Source organism: Psammomys obesus, unplaced genomic scaffold (genome assembly GCF_907164565.1).
Source record: "Psammomys obesus unplaced genomic scaffold, mPsaObe1.curated_primary_1811, whole genome shotgun sequence".
Lineage (NCBI taxonomy): Eukaryota > Metazoa > Chordata > Mammalia > Rodentia > Muridae > Psammomys > Psammomys obesus.
In genome coordinates, this window is record NW_026590905.1 from 504,195 (window position 1) to 521,657 (window position 17,463).

Sequence of the window (17,463 nt, forward strand, 5' to 3'; positions counted from 1 at the left end):
ATTTACCAAGGACCTGAAGGAGGGGAAAGGTCAAAGGGACTCTGGCGGCAACCAGCGGGGGTAGTTGGGACTACAAATGACTGACACGGAAGATTAGTCACAAGCAGGTTTGTGTTTATTGTCCTGGGGACACAGAGCTTCTTCCCTAGCAGAGGACCAGGTCAGGAAGCAGCCACACTGCTGCCAGAAGCAGGCCCGTGGGGCGGCAGTGTCATGGGTGGCAGGAACAGGGCTTTCAGCTTGCCGGACAGGCTGGCAATCTCGGGATCCTGGGCTTCGTAAGACTTGACCAGGCGGGCAAACTTAAGGACACCTGCAAGAGAAAGCAAGTCAACCCACGCTGGGGCAGACCAGCATGCCAAGGCAGGGAACGTTCTCCAGAGTACATCTCTATCTCTCTCTCTCTCTCTCTCTCTCTCTCTCTCTCTCTCTCTTTGTTTTTTTTTTTTTTTTTACTTATTTATTTTTACTTAAGGTGCATTGGTGTTTAGCCTGCATTTATGTCTGTATGAGGGTAGGGTGTCAGCTCTGAGAGTTAAAGATAGTTGTGAGCTGCCATGTGGGTGACTGGGAATTGAACCCGGGTCCTCTGGAAGAGCAGTCAGTGCTCTTAACCGCTGAACCATTTCTCCGGCCCCCAGAGTACGTCTCTTAACCAGGCAGCCATCTGCAAAAGAAGACAGTTGTCCTGCGTGGCTTCGGTCAGCCCCTCTCCAGTTTTTACTAGGCACATCTGAACACAATAAGTAAATGCCCTAAAGCAGCAGGGCATGGTGACACACGCCTTTAATCCCAGCACTTGAGAGACAGAGACAGGTGCATCTCTGTGAGTTCAGGGCCAGCCTGGTCTCCAGAGCGAGTTCCAGGACAGCCAGGGCTACACAGAGAAATTCTGTCTCAAAAAAAAAAAAAAAAAAAATTACGATTTTCACTCTCAGGTGAACCATGTTTAGCAGTCTGAATCTGAGTGAGATTCCCAGGTAGTCCCAAGCAGCCCCTGGCTAGCTAGGCCAAATCAACCAATGAACACATGTCCTCGGGAAGAGAACTCAACCTCTACCACCAAAACTACTAACCAAAATTCCTTGCAGAAGCCTGCTGACAGGCAGACAAAGAGTTCAAGTTAGAGCCGGGCTTGGTGAGTCAAGCCTGTAACAGCACCTACTCAAAAGGCAGATAAAGGAGAGTGTCTGGTTCAAGGCCAGTCTGGGCAACTTAGTGAGACACTGTTTCAAGAGCTAGGTGGATGTAGCTCAGTCGTGGAGAGCTTGCCCGGCGGAAGGCTTGGAGTTCAGAGGCAGAACTTTAAAAGAGGGAAGAAGAAAAAAAAAAAAGTGCTCAGGTTAGGCTCTGAGTGCCAGCGTTTGCTGTGACTGCCGCCCTGTGGCGAGAGAGAGAGATCGACTCAGGGTCCCCTCCTCCCCCCGATCATGCGCCCCACCCCCAGTGCGTCCCTCCGCCGTGCCATGCGGGACCCACCTTCCCCGTCGCAGCTGAAGCCGTAGGCTTTAATAACCTCCTGCTGGATCTGCGTGGCCACGGGCAGCACGAACTGCAGCATCTTGCCCATGTCGTTGCACGCATTGTCTCTGGCCTCGTCCATGCGCACGGCGTTCTCCGGGGCCGAGAACGCCTGGATCACCTCCGCCAGGACCACTGCGAGACGGAAGCATCCCGGAGAGGCCGGAGGAGGGAAAGGGGGGGGGGGGGGAAGGGGTTGGAGGTTAGCGGCCCGAGGCCTCGTCAGCAACCCGAAAAGCTCGTCCTCCCGACCCTGGTCCCTGCTGGGCGAGGGGACCCCACTTGGAGAAGGGAAGCACAGTACTGCGCCCTCCCCTAGAGGCGGCCCACGCCCAGGCTGGGCTCCTCACCCTTGGCCTGCTCTGCGCTCAGGGCCACGGGCTGGGCCGAGGCAGACGCCATGGGATGCTGGTCGGGTGGTGGGAACAGCGGAGCGGCTGCCGGGCCGGCGGAGGCGGAAAGGAGGGAGGCGGAAGTGGCTGGGCGAGCGCGGCCCTGACACACACGCACACACACGCGCTTCCCCGAGGACCCCCGCGGGGCCGAGGGCGGCTGCGCACCCGCTGGCTGCTTTTTGGACACAGGGAGGTGGAGGGGTTTTCCGACGCGAGTCAGAAAACCTGCTGGACAAATTCTAAAAGAGCTGTAACACTTTGCGGAAGTGGCGCTGCGGCGAGCCCGGGACCGACCCAGACTCCACTTTCGGTGAGGGTGAGACCCGGGGGGGCGTCTCCCCAGCCTCCTGCTAACGTGTGAGTGACGAGGCACATTTTGGTACCCGGCCCGGTGGATGATACCCTGGAAGACTGCTAAAACCGGTCGTTTCTTGAGTTTGCGACCCCGGGATGGAGGCTATGCAAATGAGCCGGCGCCTGATTGGCTGAGAGCAGCCAATCGCAGTCGCCTCGTTGTTAAGGGCGAAAATAAGGCTTCGCAGTAATGAAAGCTTGGAGTCGTGGGCGGTGTGGCCCGATGCCTCGTGGTCTTATCCTTACCGGCTCTCGTCACCCATCCATCTCCTCCGCAAACTGCAAGGACTCCAGAACGTCAGGCCTTGAACCACTTCAAGTTCAATGCTCTGAGGGCAACTCCCCCCCACCCCCGCCTCATTAAAAATAAAGGGAGTCGGGCATGCAAGCCTTCAATCCCAGCACTCGGGGAGGCAGAGGCAGGCGGATTTACGTGAGTTCGAGGCCAGCCTATTCAACAAAGCGAGTCCTGGACAGCCAGGGCCACAGAGACAAACCCTGTCTCGAAATACGAGAAGAACAAAAAAAAAAAAGAGTTGCAAAAATGAACCACCCTGCCTGGCAATTCTCAACTGCTATAATTCAGGCTACAGGGGATCCCACACCTTGTGGCCTCCGTTGGGCCCTTGCATTCATGAGTACAGATACGGACCCATACACATAATTAAAAATAAATCTTGGAAGAAAAAAGGAATATTAATCTTATATTGGCCTACTTGAAATGATGCAAATTCAACTGTTTCAAAACCATTTATCTAGCGATGCTATGGAAATGGAGTCAGATTTCTGAAACTTTTGTTTCCGGGGCACTCTGGTGGCACGTTAGCTCAGGGACGTAAGTACTATCAGTCTGAGCAGTGTTTAGATTTGGCCATGCTTGTTGTGGGCCTGATCTTGCTCTGAAAGACCTCAGCTGCTTTACCTTCGCCATCTGGGTCGAAGTCAAGGACCTAGTATGGGGCACCGCCCCCCCCTAAGCACAGCTGAGAATCCAACTCCTCAGTTCCCGTCAGAAAACCCCATCCCTCCCCACTTCCCCCACAACAACCAGAGCTCTCTCGCCCTTCCCACCCCTCCAGATCCACACCCCCCAAAAAACAAGCCACAGACACACTCCTGGGGAACCGTGAGGATGCTTTTGTTTGTTTGGTTTTGGTCAGGATGTTTTTTTTTAAAGAGCATCATATAGATATTTATATATATAAATTATTAATGTGGGGCGGGCAGGGGGCACGCATCGCCGAGGGGTGCACACACAGGGGTGGGGCAGGGGCGGCACACAATGCTACGCAAAACAGCCACATCTAACAGATGAAATAATCACACCAACAGGTTAGGGGAGGCGCGGTGGCCAGCGACGATTGGGCATAGAGGAGAAGAAAGGCAGGGGATGGGAAGAGGGATCCGGTCCAAGATACTGTGCACTTTCCGTCCCCACCCTTGCCACTTCCCACCTCTGTACACAACCCAGGGCCTTGGCCCTGTCTGTCCCTTCTTCCCTCCCTCCCTCTGCCCAGCTGCAGAGACTCTGCAGGGGGGCAGCACCCTCTCCTCGGCTGGGGTGGGTGGGGGGTAGGTCAAAAGGTTGGGGGAGGGTCCTCCAAGGTCTGGATGAAGGAGCAGCGGGTGCTCTCTGGATGGCAGGCTCTACAGCGGCTTGTCGCTTTCCTTCTTCAGGTGACTAGGTAAGAGGCAACACATCACAGAGAGGAGACGGAGAAAGGGCCGTACCATGTTGCACCCAGCTCCCCTTGTGCTCCAGGGGTAACCTCAGTACCTGTAGTAGTCTTCCTGCGCAGGGAGTGGCACGCTGTGCAACGGGTGATGGGCGTGTAGCCACTGCTGCTGTTCCAGCGCCAAGCGCTGCAGCTCTGCCGACTGTGCGTGCATGGCCTGCAGCTGATGAGCTGCTGACATGGGAGCAGAAAGGGAGGCCGGCAGGTCCCGGTAAGGGGCAGCTGTGAGAAGAAACCACAAGAGTATGACTGATGACTGGCGGGGACAGCCAGCCACTCTCCGGGCAGACAAAGGAAGCTAAGGCGAAAACGTAAAGCCACACCACCTATCCAGAGTCTGCCAGTGGTGGGACGAAATCAGAAGTCCAGCCGCTTTGTCTGGCCCTAGAACTGAGGCTCTTGTACAAGGACCTCCGCTTCTCTGTTTCTAACTTAGCTGTACACGGCTCTCTCCAAACTCCACTCAGCCCGTTCCACCACCCACGTCCCTCTGTTCTGGCCTTCCCTCACTTGAGCCTCTCCACCCCAACCTCCATCCTTACCAAAGAGCTGGTGACGAAGAACTTCGTTCTCGTGCAGAGGGTGAGGAAGAAGGGGATTAGGGAGGGTCCCAGCTGGGTAGGGGATCCGGGTAAGGTGAGACCCTGAGGCCAGGGGGTCAATGAGAGGGTGCACCGAGGCGGAGGCTGGAGAGCAGAGAAGAGGATGGTGTCACCAGAAGGCAGGGGTAGGGACAAGCATGCATTGGGGTAGAGGGATTCCCCCTGTGAAAAGACAGACACTAGGGATCCAAAGCGGAATGAAGACAGAACAGAAGGGCTAGAGACCCTCCGAGGTGGACAGAAGAAACTCTGGAGCCACAGATGAGGAAGACAGGAGATTACAGTTAACAGACAGCTCTCACGAACAAAGAAAAGAGTGGATTACTCTGAAGGGATGAAGAATAAATTTAGGAAAACTTTTTTTTTTAAGTTTAAGAAGTGAAACAGGAAGAAATATTAAGAAGTGGGTTGAATATGAACAGAGGGCGATGTATAAAAATGCCAAAAGCCACCCAGTCATGGTGGTGCACACCTGTAATCCCAGCACTCTGGGAGGCAGACGCAGGTGGATCTCTGAGTTTGAGACCAGCCTGGTCTTCAAAGCAAGTCCAGGACAGCCAAGGCTACACAGAGAAACCCTGTTGTCTCAAAAACAAAAACAAAAATACCAAAAGCCTGTTGTTTTGTATACTTAGTAAAATAAATAAATGCTCTAATGAGGGAGGAAGATGAGAAGAAACAAAGAACTCAAAACGAACAAGTCTAAGGCCAACCAGGAAGTGTTCTGAGCTAGAAGCACCCTAATAAGACAGTGCATAAAGTTCAATATTGCTTATGGCATCCAAACCAAAGTTATATGGGCTTTCCTAAAAAGTCTAAAATCTATAGATGGACAGAAACACAGAAGACCCCTAGATATGAGGAAAGGAGATGCTGGCAACAAACAAGATTGGTACAGAGAAACAAGAACTTTGAAATGGGAGCAGCTGGGAGAACGAGGATAGGAAGACAGAGAAGGTGGTTGTCCTTCAAAAGGCTCCAGCTTGGTTTGAAGGAAAAGTCAAGGAAGCAAAGATCAGAAAAGTACTCTCAGGAGAGTGTGACTGAGGTCAGACCTAGGAGGGGGAAGCTCTGGCTAGAGGAACGGAAGAACGTTAAGGGATACGGTGGAGCCATAGTCCAAGGCAGGAGATAGAGTGTCTTACCCGCGTGGATGGCGTCCTGCTGGTGCAGGTGAAGGTGAGAGTGGATGTGGGAGTGCTGGTGGTGATGGGGAGTCACGTTGAGCATCTGCAGCCGGGCCAGTGGGTCATTGCCAAGGGCTGCCACCCTTTCTGCATGCTGCCTTTCAGCTGCCAGCCGCTCAGCATAAGACATGTCAGGACGCAGGGCTGGCCCGGCTGCCAGCGCTAGCCGTTCTCGCTCCAGGGGTCCCAGACTCGGATGAAAAGGGAAAGGATGCAGGCCAGGAGGCCCCGGCTGTAGAGCCAGGCCCCCGTGTCTGGGGAAGGGATCCAGGCCTGGCCCGGGGACCCCATGTAGGGGTTCCAGCTCACTGGGCTTCACCTCAAAGCCAGGCTTGAGCCTGTCACGGAGGTCACGTTCACGGGCTTCCCGCTCCCGTTCTCGGGCAGCCGGGTCGCTGCTGTACAGGGCTGGGACATTGTAACCCAGAAGCCCCGGGTCCACTGCCCCCAAGGGCACATAGAATGGGTGGTTGCGATTGCCAGGAGACATGACATGAGGTCGAGCATATTCACTGAGAGTGCGCAGGGCTGGAGTATCAGGACCCAGGTAAGGGGGCACCGTAGCCACAGCGCTGCCAGGCTCAAAGGGAGGCCGATGGGGCACTGGACCCAGAGAAGGGCACTCCACTGGAGCACGGCCCTCCTGGGCCAACTTCTGCAGGATACAGAAAGAGGTGGAGTCAAAATAGCAGATACGGAAACAGTTGCTGGCCCCAGGTTGCCCTTCTGTGTCAGTCAGTGGTCCAAAACCAAAATGCCTCACCCCACCCCGGCTTTCTTTTTCTTCTGCCTGGGAGCCTGAGCTTCCGGGGCTGCAGTGGCTCCTCCCCTCCGCCAGGTGGCGAAGCGCCTGGGCTCCGATCAGCCCGGCAGCGGGAGAAGCGCGCGGCGCACCTTGTGACGCACTCACCACGCTGCGCTCCAGCTCGCGCTCTTTCTCGCGCTCGCGCTCCTTTTCGCGTTCCCGCTCGCGCTCGCGCTCCTTCTCCTCGCGCGCGCGCTGCTCGGCCTCGCGCCGCACTTTCTCCACCAGGTCGGCGCGCTTCTTGGCCAGCTTGGAGCCCTCCAGCGGCACGAAGTACAGGTCGCTGCGCGCGCACGAGTTGAAGCCACGGTCCAGGTGCTTATTGAACCTGCCGGGGGCGGAACTGTGAGGCCGAGCCTCGAAAGCAGCCCCCCGCCAGTCTCCGAATCTAGTAGCGCGGTGAAACACGAACGCAAGGCCCCTGCCGTCCCCTTCCGTCTTCCGCTTCTAGACCCACCCGCCCTAGGGCCCGCGGTTGCTCACCTGGCTGACTGGCTGGCGTGGCTGGGCACATCCACCACCTTGGGAGGGGGCGAGGGGCTGCGGGCCGGGGGCACCGGGCTCTCGGGCGCTTCATACTCTTCGGCTGGCTCCTGTTTGATCTGCGTGGCAGTCAGGGGCGGCCCTGTAGCCGGGGCCGCGGTTGGTGGAGGCTGAGACGACAAACTCGAAGGCCCCGCAGGTGGCAGGGGCCCCGGCCCCACGGTGGGCGAGCCTGGTTTGAAGGTCCCTGGGCCTGCTGGCGGAGAGGTGCCTCGATAGCCAGGTGGGGTCCCTGTTCTGAAGGACGGCGGTGACCCTGGTTTGTATCCAGGCGGGGTGGCTGTCTTGTAGGACCCTGGGGACGGGGCTCTCTTGCTGTACTGAGGGGGCCCAGGTGGTGAGGCCGTCTTGTAGCCTGCTGGCGAGGAAGCCACGGTGGCGATGACAGTGGAAAGAGTAGCTGAAGAGGTGGTGACTGGAGGAACTGGTGGGAAGGGGTAGGATGACCCTTGGGGCCCCTGGGAGGAGGAGGAGGGGTGTGAGCATGAATAGGAGGCTTGAGAGGAAGAGCCGGAGGAGTTGGAAGAGGAGGAAACCGGGGGACCATTGGGACCTGCTTGGCTATAGGACACCTGGCCATGAGGTGGGGGCAGGTGTGCTGGTCCTGGTGGGTAGGGCCTCAAAGACCCCAGGGAGGGTGACATGTTGTAAGGGTGCGCATGATGGGAGCTACTGCTCTCTAGGGGATGAGGATACGCTCCAGGTGGAGGGGGCCCAGAGTTTCCATGATGTTGCTGCTGCTGCTGCTGCTGCTGGTGATGATGATGTGTGGGGGCTGGTGGGTGGGCTGTGGACTGACCCCCAGTAGGAGGGAAAGGGCCTGGATGGGTGGTGGTGTTGGCCAAGAGGCGGCCATAGGGAGGAGGCGGCGGTGGACCCTGGCTCCACACGGCCTGGGATGGGAGAGAGGGCTGGGTATACTTGGGTGGCTGGTTAGAGACAGACATACTTGTTGGTGGAGGGAAGGAATGAGGATAACTGGGCAGGGCCTGGGAAGCTGGGTACTGGGAGGCCGAGGAGGAGGAACTAGAAGCAGCTGCTGCCGAGCTACTGGAGGCTGAATACGGATACCGCATTGGGGGCCCAGGGGCAGAGGAAGAAGCTGGAGGCAAAGGGTGGGGTGAGGGAGCCAGGGTTGGCCCCTTCTCTGGGCCAGGAGGAAGTCCACTCATGCCCTGCCCCATGTTATGGGGAGAGGGCAGATGCCCAGGGATTGGCTGAGCCCCCATGCCAGGAGGGGAGGCCGAGGCATTGTTGAGGGGTCTCAGGGCAGGCGGAGGAGGCAGGTTTGGTGTCACATGGGGAAAAGTGGCTGGCGGTGGAGCAGAAGGCAAGTTCCCACCACCCACTGGCGCACTGGGCGGCTTTGTTGGAGGAGCACCACTGGCTCCAGAGCTTGATATTGGAATTGGGGTGGTGGGCGGGGGGTGCTGCTTGCCTCCACTAGGGGCACCCACTGAGGAGGCAGCTGCTCCCCCTTTGGGACCCATGGGGGGTCCAGATAGAACACCTCCACCAGCATTCCCAGGATAGAGCTGTGGGTGTGGGGGAGGGGCTCCAGAAGGTGGGCCCTGGAATAATCGAGATGTGGGGGGCTCCATCGGAGCATGGTATCCAGTCGGCGTCACAGAAGGGTGGGGTTCAAAGCCAGGCTCTGGCTGCCGGGGAGTGCTGTCTGGTGGTGGAGGGGAAGGAGGAAAGAGTGGAGGCGGGTGGTAGGGCCGGGCTGGGCCTTGGGACAGGCCAGAAGACGAATCGGAGTCATTCTCCACACTTCCAGGGCTGTAGATGCTGGGGGATGTGCTTCGGTTGTCCTGATCTATATCTCGAGGGTCACTGCTGCCGTCGTCGTTAATGCTTCGCCCGTCCAAGCTGTCCAGATCCGAGGGAGACTGTGGTCGAGGGAGCTCCTGCTGTCAGGGAAGAGAGCTGACTTTCCTCTTTTCCTTTCCTGGTTTCCCAGGATTCGAACTTACCTCCCACAATCATTCCCTCCTCACGGTACTGCAGTGCTAGTGTGATGGGGACGCTTGCTCAAAGCCTGTCATTTCCCTCCCCACATCTCAGGTGCTCCCTAATAGCGTGTTTCCTTCTCAAGTGCCCATCTCAAACTGTCCCTTCACCACTAACTGCAGACCCTTGCCACTCACATGTGCCCTCTCACCTCAGGCCTCCTTTAGCTATTTCCAAATGCTAGGCTTCCTTTTCTTTCTTTCTTCTTCTTCTTTTTTTTTTTTTTTTTGGTAAAGACTTATTTTTATTTTATGTGCACTGGTGTTTTGCCTGCATGCATGTCTGTGTGAGGGTGTTGGAGCCCCTAAAACTGGAGCTGCAGACAGTTATAAGCTGCCACGTGGGTGCTGGGAATTGAACCAGGTTCCTCTGGAAGAACAGCCAATGCACTCAACCCACGAGCCATCTTTCCAAGCCCTCCACCCCCACCCCACCCCCTAAATACGGTTTCAGACAGCCCAGCTGACCTCCAACTCACCATTTAGCACAGAATGTGTGTGGATTATTTGAGGGGAGGGGGTTGATTTTTTTGAAATAGGGTACCTCTGTGTAGCCCTGGCTCTCCTGGAACTCACTCTGTAGACCAGGCTGGCCTTGAACTCAGAGATCCACCTGCCTGTGCCTCCTGAGTACTGGGATTAAAGGCCTGCTCCATGGTGTGCAGCCTGACTTTGAATTTTTTATCCTCCTACCTCCGCCTTCTAATGCTAGTGTAAGAGCTGTTCAACACCATGCCCGGCTTTTAGATTTTATTGAGCGCTTGGACTCAGCACTAGTACTAGGTAAAGCCACCAGCCCCATTTTTTGCATCCTTATAGCTTACCTGTTCCTTCCACAAAGGAGGCTATAATACCTTCCCCACCCAGCCAGTCCCCTCTGGCTCCGCCTTGTCCCCTACTGTCCTAACGTTTCACGAGCTATCTACCATATTATAGACAGGGTCACTCAAGCACCAGGACAGGACTTTTCTCTCTAGGCAGAGGTCAGAGCAGGAGCGGTGCACAAAAGAAGGTTGAAGAAAGAATGGACAGAGAACAGGTCACAGCAGCTACAAGGTCTCACCTCAGTTTTGGTCTTTTTGGGTGCGCTGGTCTCCTCACTTTCACTCTCTGAGATCTCCTCACTCCGGCCCTGCTTGTTGGCCTTGGGGGTAGAGGTTTCCTCCATTCGGGCCTTCTGTTAGAGAGAACACTCCTGTCTCCTACCTCAAGTCTCTGGCAGACCTGAAGCCCCCAGAATACCCCGTCAGTTGCAGTGCTGTTTATCCCACGGGACCAGAGGACAAAATACCTTGGCTGTCTGCCTGGACTTCTCAGCTTTGCCATCACTGCTGGATGTGCTGACCCCTCCAGGGGAGGCCCGGCCCCTTGATCTCAGCTCTTCCCGGGGCCCGGGGGCCTCTTTCTTCCGTCCACTCCTCATTGACATCTGAGGGCAGGATGGATGCAAGTAGTGTTTTTTGGTTTTGTTTTTGGTTTGTCAAGACAGGGTTTCTCTGTGTAGCCTTGGCTGTCCTGGACTTGCTTTATAGACCAGGCTGGCCTTGAACTCTCAGAGATCTGCCTCTGAGAGATCAGACTCCTGGGATCACACAGGCGTTCACCACAACACCCAGCTGCAAGTAGTGTTTTTACGCTGCACCTAACTTCAGGCTACACACTGTGTCTGTACGCCACTCTCAGTCCTCCCTCCTAGCTTCTCTGCCGCTGCCCTGGAGCTGCCATACTGCTTACGGTAGCTTCTACTCACTGAGTCTTTATTCTGTCGTGTCTTCATTCTTCAGGCTGTGGAGACCCCATTCTCCTCTGCCTGGGCAGCTGAATACAGAAACGTATCTGCTGTACTCCAAGCTTCCCACAGTTGTGACCTGGGAAGCGGGAAGCAGTTGTAGGCACGTGGTTCTTGCAGGGTGTTTTCAGTGAAATCTGTTAGGAAAAACCACCAATAGCAGAAACAGTAGGGACAGTCAGCTGCACTGGGGTCAGGAGGCATGGACCACGAGAGGCTGTGACATGCTGCACAGGCTACATCAGCTAAGGGAGGAAATTCTTACAGTACACTCCCTTTCATCTCTAGGGAAGACAGAAAATTCAGATGTACCTGTGAGCCCCGACCTAACACACAGCAGGATTCTGCCCTTCACAAGCCCTAAAGAGGATCTGTGGCCTGGTGCGGCAGTAGGTGCCTGTAATGCCAGCGCTCAGATGGCTGTAGCATAGGCATCACACATTCAGAGCCAGGCTGAATTAGACAGCAAACCCCTGTCTCAAAACACAAAACAAAACCTTTGTGTACTCATGAATTCCAGAGCCTTACAAATTCCAAAGAAGCAGGAAGAAATGAGGCTTAAGTGTTAGTTTACTGAATATCTCCTTTGTGTCAAGCCCTTCACATAATGATTTTATGTAACATCTCTAACATACTCTAAGGTGGGCATTAGAAGGAAAGGGACCCAAGGCTCAGAATCGTAACCTTCCCCACCTTCCACAGGGAAGAACAGTGACAACAAACCCAGAACCAAGCCCTCAGCAATCCGACTTCAAAGGCCAGGCTCACTCTTCTAACCTTTCCTCAGAAGTCGAGAGAGAATTCTAAGAAGGCCTAGATTAGTCACACAGATAAGAATCTTTTTCACATCAGATGATGCAGAAACACGTCCCATCTACAGTAAGGAGCAGCACAGCCTCACCAACGTCAACCCCAAACCTGGGTCTCTTCAAAACTGCAGAACATTTAGACAGCCCCAGAAGGATGCATTATCTAGTCATTGGCCTTTTCCACTCTGTGTAGCCCTGAACTCCTACTGTAAACCAGGCTGACCTAAAAATTCACCTGCCTCTGCCTCCCCGTCCTGGGATTAAAGGTGTGTGCCTCCACTGCCTGGCTCCACTTACCAGGTTTTTGCCCATAGAGTCAGCCAATCTGGATTGACAAGATTTTGGAAGAAAATTTCCAGAAAGTTCCAAACAAAATTTGAATCTGCTACATTGCCACTACCTGGCTCCACCTACAAGCATGAAATGAAGTGTGGGCGCAGCCTTTTCACAGGCCCTCTGCCTCTCTTCAGCTTTCACCATCTAACCATTTTTACCTTCTTTGCCCGGCAGGTAGCTGGGGCAACAATGGTTTGTGACCTCGGCTTTGAACAGGTAACCATTATCAAACATTTACATGGACTTGATTACTGTACCTAATCTACAGATGATTCAAAGAACATGTTAGAGTATGTGAGTTATAAACAGACAGGGGGCCTGAGCACATGTTCATTTTGATGGGGAGTGCACTGGAGCAAATTACCCAGATACCAAGGGATGACTACATGGCTGTTTCCTGTGCGTAAAAGAAATGTCAAAGCTTTCACAATGGCCAGAACCAAAATAGACTGATTGACTGACTGAGGGGAAGGGTATGTACATGCCATGATGTGTGGAGGTCAGGGGTCAACTTGTGAGCGTCAGTTCTCTCCTCTCTCTCTGGGACCTCGGGATCAAACTCAAGTTGTCAGGCTTTGTGGCAAGTGCCTTTCCCAGCGAGCCATCACACCAGAACTCAATTTTGTGTGTGTGTGTGTGGGGGGGGGGGGGGGGGGGCACTTCCCAACAAGGTTTTCTGTGTCCTAGAATTCACTCTGAAGACCAGGCTGGCCTCGAACTCACAGAGAACTGCCTGCCTCCCAAGTGCTGGGATGAAAGGTGTGCTTCACCACAACCTGGCCCAACTCAAAATAATTTAAAACTACAAAAAGATTTACAAATTTTAAACCTGTCCTCTCACTTGGCATCAATAGCCTGTGTCTGGCAGTACAGATATGGGTATCACCATCTATCTGTGTCTCCATAGCCAGCCATTTTTAGCTGCACTTTAGCCCCTTATCCTGCTGCCTTCACTCCCCGAGTGCTAGGATTACAGGCTTACTTGGTGCTGTGCGCTGAACCCAGGACCTCAAGCACGCCGGGCAAGCAGCCTGAACTGTATTTCCAGGCCCTTGTCCTTGTTTATAGTTCTTGCTAAAAGCCAAACCACTCCATAATACTACCCATACATTTTTCAAATTTAATTTTCTATGTATGGATGTTTTGCCTGAATGCATGTATGTGTGCCATGTGTGTGTCTGGTCCCTGTGGAAATCAGAAGAGGATAGCAGATACCCTGCAACTAGAGTTAGGATGGTGTGACTATCATGTGGGAGCTGAGAATAGAACTTTGGTCTCTGCATGAACAACAAGTACTCTAAACCACTAGGCCATCTCTCCAGCCCCCTTTCTCTCCCCTTTCCCTCTCTTCATCCCTTTCTCTGAGACAGGGTCTCACTATGTAGATCAGGCTGGCCTTGAACTCACAGATATGTGCTTACCTCTGCCTCCTGAGAGCTAGGATTAAAAGTATGTGCCACCATGCCCTAGCCTGTAAGATATTTTAAGAACAAAAAATACAAATTTAAAAAAAGCTATTGTCATAGTTCTCCTTTTCATACTTTTTTCTAGTATCATGTACACACACATATGGGGTCTGTTGTCCTTATTTGAGACAGGGTCACACGATACACCATGTACAAGCCTCAAACTCGGGGTCCTTCCATCTCGGCTTCTGCAGGAGCACCTCGCCCAGTCAAGTGTACTGTTGTCAGTGACCTTTAAACCAAGTGAATGCCAGCAGGTCTTCTTGGTTGTTACTGTTTTGTTGAGGTAGGAAGAGGTCAAGTGCTGGCATTACAGGCATACCCCGGGCCTCAGCAGGTCCTTTGAATCACCTGATACCAACCAGGAGAACAGACTCAACTTACCCACTCATTCTAAGTTGGAAGGTGAATGTGAATGACATTTCTACATGTATTTTCCCTAAGGAATACAGAGTAATTACTTTTTGCCCAACTCCCTGCACCATATGGAAGCAGGCAGTGAGGAATGAGTGAGTCTAGCCTTTCCAGGAAACAATAATTTATTTTTAAGGGGCACAAAATGGATGGGACAGAGTCCTAAGTCTAAACTTTCAACTGCTGCTTTGTCCAGTAGAGCTGTTTACTTCAACTATAGCTATAACCACACTTTCTAGCTGTTTTGTGTACTGGGTTTAGAATGGTACACATTACCCGGCCTGGTGACACATATCTGTAAATCTATCACTTGGCAGGTAAAGGCAGCACCAGCCACCCTTGGCAAATAGCAATTTCAAGGCCAGTCTAAGTTTCATGAAACCCGCTCTCAAAAAATAAAACTGCAAATGGAAAATGAGGTGGAGGGGAAATAAAGAACAGCGCCGAGCAGAAGAAACTTAACAAGAATGGACCAGCAGTGACTCCTGGGGCTGATCTCTTTATCAGCCCCCTTGAGCAGGATGCCCAATCCCCTCCCATCACAGAACCTGTTCGCCAAGTCAGTTTGGATCCTAAAAGATCCGAAAGGTCAAAAAATACACCAAAGTTCCTTGGAGAACAGAGCAATCACTGTATGCCTTTCTTTTTAATCAGCTGAAATCTGATAAATTTTGCAATGAGTAGCTCTGGAAGAGAAAAGCAGTCATCAATGGGAGAGGAAGGGATGGAGTTGAGGTTGGGGTCAGATCATAGTTAAGTCTGAACATAGATAGGTAAGGTGGTACTCTAACACCAAGTGGCACTCCATCTTGCCTAGAGGCTGTCGCTAACCAGCACTTACAAGGCATCTGCTGTGTACTACAACAACGGCACGCATTGCACACACTGGCCTCCATTACCTTATTGCAAAAGGAAAGCAAGGAAGACCAAACTCAGAAGGCAGAGAAATGGGGCAACAGAAGAGCCCATAATGAGCAGAGGAAAGGGATGTAGATCAGTGGTTCCAGCCTAGCATGCATGAAGCCCTGTGTTACATCCCCAGGACCTTATAAAACAGGGTGTGGTACATGCCTGCAATCTCAGGATTTCAAAGGTACAGGCAAGGAGATCACAAGTTCAAGGTCATTTCCCTACGTAGCCAGTTCAAAATGAATGACCTGAGTGGAACCATGGGACCCACGTGGTGGAGGAGAACCGACTCAACACAAGTTACCCTTTGACTTCCACTTGTGCATCACTGCATACACAAAATGAGTATAATTATTTTTTTTTCCCAAATAAGCAAGAATGTCAGAAAAAGACCACATCACAGACTCCCTGGGAAGAGCTTATGGGGTGTACTTCAGCATCAACGACAAGCCTCTATCTTTTTAGACCTGCCAGCCCAACAGCTGAAGCACAGACCAGCGACGACAATGCGGTATCCTGAGCCTTGCTGGAACCCAGGACTGCTGAAGGAGCCACAGAGGCCATCTCACCATACAGCGAAGGTGAAGCTCAAAGAGGAGAGAAATGGCTTGCCCAAGGTCATACAGGTCCAGCCAGAAGCACACCTCAGTCTCCTGGCTCCTGTTCCACAGCATCCTGCTCTGCTCTAGGCTCTTTCACAGCCCTCTCCCTTGGGCCACCCTCACCTGAGACACACCTGGAGAGCCCTGTCATTTCTGTAAGTTCAGAAAAGTAAAAGGCCAAGGATTAGCTGAATGAAGGGGGTCACCCTGAGAACCGACAGGAGATCTAAAGAGGAATTCAAGAAAATGAAACAGTTCAAAGAGTCAACCATTTACAAGACATACAGGTGGCAGAGGACACAAGAATGATGATGATATAACTTGGTTTTTTAATTGTTTGGTTCTGAAACTTAAACCCAGGCCCCATGTATGCATACTAGGAAATAACACTACTACTGAGCTACCCCTAGCCCAAGACCACATAGTTTAAACAACAATATTTTCATCTTCCCACCATACCCAGGTAGAGGCTTGCAGGCATGACCTGAAAGCAACAGGGCTACCTCTTCCAACAGACTTCTGGGGGAGAAGGGGTGTATCCCCTTAGACAGCTCTCAGAACCCCACGGCCCCTTGGACATGGCTACAGGCTGAGACCCAATCTACATACTATTGGACTTCCCACTGGATCGCTGCCATGGCAACAACATGGGTAAAAAAAAAAAAAAAAAAGAAAAAAGTGCCCCTCAAGAGACCATCCCAGGGGTCCAACTGGCAGCCTCTATTACCACCTTAGTTGCCAAAGCAACTCCGACCTTCTTACAGTACCCTCAGGGAAGGGAGCTTTAGGGTAACCTGCCCCAGGCACAAAGGGAGATCTCTGAGATCAAAGCAGTAACGAAGGCCTCCCGGATAGCGCCCAGCTGTGGGGCTGCCAGTGCTCTGGGGATGAGGGTGGAGGTCACAGTTCCTCGGAATGCCTACACGATTGCCCAATTCCCTCTTCTTTCCCATCCTCCCAACCTTCCAATTCTTCCTTCAGGATTCCTGCCTTTCTTGTTAGTGTCAGGACGACTCACACTGCCAAGCCTCAGTGCCACCCGGCCCCCCCCCCCCCCGCACGAAGTAACTAGGTCTGAGATTAGGAAAACAGGGTCAGAGGTGACCTGGAATGGGGAAAAGAAAACTGAGTCACAAAAGATACGGCCTTCCCGTTTCCACCCCAGGAAAGGTCCAGCTTCTCAAAGAAGGGCCTCTCCTGGTCCTTCATCCCCCAGGTTCAACCCCCTGCTACAATCCTCTTATCTGCACCTACCACACCCCTTTCCCACTTCCCTCTGTCCCTAAGATCTGCAACCCCGGGTTCTGGAGCCCGGGTTCTGGGCCTGTGGGGCTTCTGGAGCCTTCACGCCCCACCTCGCTGCCATCTCTCCGATCTCCGCGAACCACCCCGCACGGCAGTCCCCGTTTTACCTCCGCCAAGTCTCCACCTCGGCGTTCCTCCCCTTTAGGCTCTGGTCGTGGCGACGCTCGGCCCGTCAGCCCTCCTCCCGAGACCCTCCCCCCCTCCTCCCACCTCCCGAGCTCGCGACTCCCAGGCCCGCGTCCCTCCTCCGGGCGGCCCCACCCCCTGAGCCCCCAGGCTCGGGCCCGGTCGTGCCCGCAGTGAGGGAAGGCGACCGGGAAAATAACAAATGGAGGCGGCGGCGGCGGGAGGGGGGGCCGGGAGGGGCGGGTGGTGGGGGCGGGGAGCCACGGGCGGCCCGGGCCGGCGGCGGAGGACCTTACCTGCGAGCGGCTCGGGACGGCTGGCTGGCTGGCGGCGAGTGCGGTCGGGCTCCGGCGTCTCCCGGAGACCGCGGCGGCCACTCCCCGCCCCTCCTCGCCGCGCGGCTTCAGTCGCCGTCGCCGCGGCGGCGCCGGCGGCCCCGGTCCCCCCGGAGGGCGGCCCCCATGCCCCGCTCCCCCGCGCAGCCCCGATCGGCTCTCTTGCGCTCCCCTCCCGGCCGCCCGCCCGCCCGGAACGCGCCGCCCGCCCCCGCTG

General features: G+C 54.2%; 2 protein-coding genes and 1 non-coding gene across 6 annotated transcripts; all 3 read right to left on the bottom strand.

Moving 5' to 3' along the window:
• Positions 1 to 93: 93 nt before the first annotated feature.
• CUNH12orf57 (chromosome unknown C12orf57 homolog) lies at positions 94 to 2,206 on the bottom strand. The gene is made up of 3 exons (XM_055609307.1): positions 1,872 to 2,206; positions 1,480 to 1,656; positions 94 to 313 (listed from the first exon to the last, which is right to left on the bottom strand). The coding sequence occupies exons 1-3, from the start codon at positions 1,921 to 1,923 to the stop codon at positions 162 to 164; spliced, it is 381 nt and encodes a 126-aa protein (XP_055465282.1). The 5' UTR covers positions 1,924 to 2,206; the 3' UTR covers positions 94 to 161.
• LOC129678606 (U7 small nuclear RNA) lies at positions 2,114 to 2,175 on the bottom strand. Its single transcript, XR_008720414.1, has one exon. It is a non-coding gene; the product is annotated as a U7 small nuclear RNA (small nuclear RNA).
• A 1,178-nt stretch (positions 2,207 to 3,384) lies between the features above and the next one.
• On the bottom strand, positions 3,385 to 17,399 carry Atn1 (atrophin 1). 4 transcript variants are annotated; one of them, XM_055609310.1, is made up of 10 exons: positions 17,208 to 17,399; positions 10,906 to 11,081; positions 10,447 to 10,584; positions 10,219 to 10,332; positions 7,084 to 9,053; positions 6,706 to 6,928; positions 5,754 to 6,450; positions 4,549 to 4,692; positions 4,048 to 4,228; positions 3,385 to 3,951 (listed from the first exon to the last, which is right to left on the bottom strand). In XM_055609310.1, the coding sequence occupies exons 2-10, from the start codon at positions 10,930 to 10,932 to the stop codon at positions 3,918 to 3,920; spliced, it is 3,528 nt and encodes a 1,175-aa protein (XP_055465285.1). In that variant the 5' UTR covers positions 10,933 to 11,081; positions 17,208 to 17,399; the 3' UTR covers positions 3,385 to 3,917. The 4 variants fall into 4 exon arrangements, with proteins under 4 accessions (XP_055465285.1, XP_055465283.1, XP_055465286.1 ...); XM_055609308.1 differs by having other exon boundaries at positions 7,084 to 9,056; XM_055609311.1 differs by lacking the exon at positions 17,208 to 17,399 and adding an exon at positions 16,836 to 16,854.
• Between the last annotated feature and the right edge of the window lie 64 nt (positions 17,400 to 17,463).

What these genes read in the sequence shown, in the direction of transcription:
- CUNH12orf57 (XM_055609307.1), bottom strand. Translation starts at nt 1,923, where the DNA reads ATGGCGTCTGCCTCGGCCCAGCCCGTGGCCCTGAGCGCAGAGCAGGCC. An exon ending in GAGCGCAGAGCAGGCCAAGG is followed by an intron (nt 1,657 to 1,871) that starts GTGAGGAGCCCA and finishes TCCGTCTCGCAG; the next exon opens with TGGTCCTGGCGGAGGTGATC. An exon ending in CTTCAGCTGCGACGGGGAAG is followed by an intron (nt 314 to 1,479) that starts GTGGGTCCCGCA and finishes TTTCTCTTGCAG; the next exon opens with GTGTCCTTAAGTTTGCCCGC.
- Atn1 (XM_055609308.1), bottom strand. Translation starts at nt 10,932, where the DNA reads ATGAAGACACGACAGAATAAAGACTCA. An exon ending in GCGAGCTGGAGCGCAGCGTG is followed by an intron (nt 6,451 to 6,705) that starts GTGAGTGCGTCA and finishes TGTATCCTGCAG; the next exon opens with AAGTTGGCCCAGGAGGGCCG. An exon ending in GCAGGACGCCATCCACGCGG is followed by an intron (nt 4,693 to 5,753) that starts GTAAGACACTCT and finishes TCTGCTCTCCAG; the next exon opens with CCTCCGCCTCGGTGCACCCT.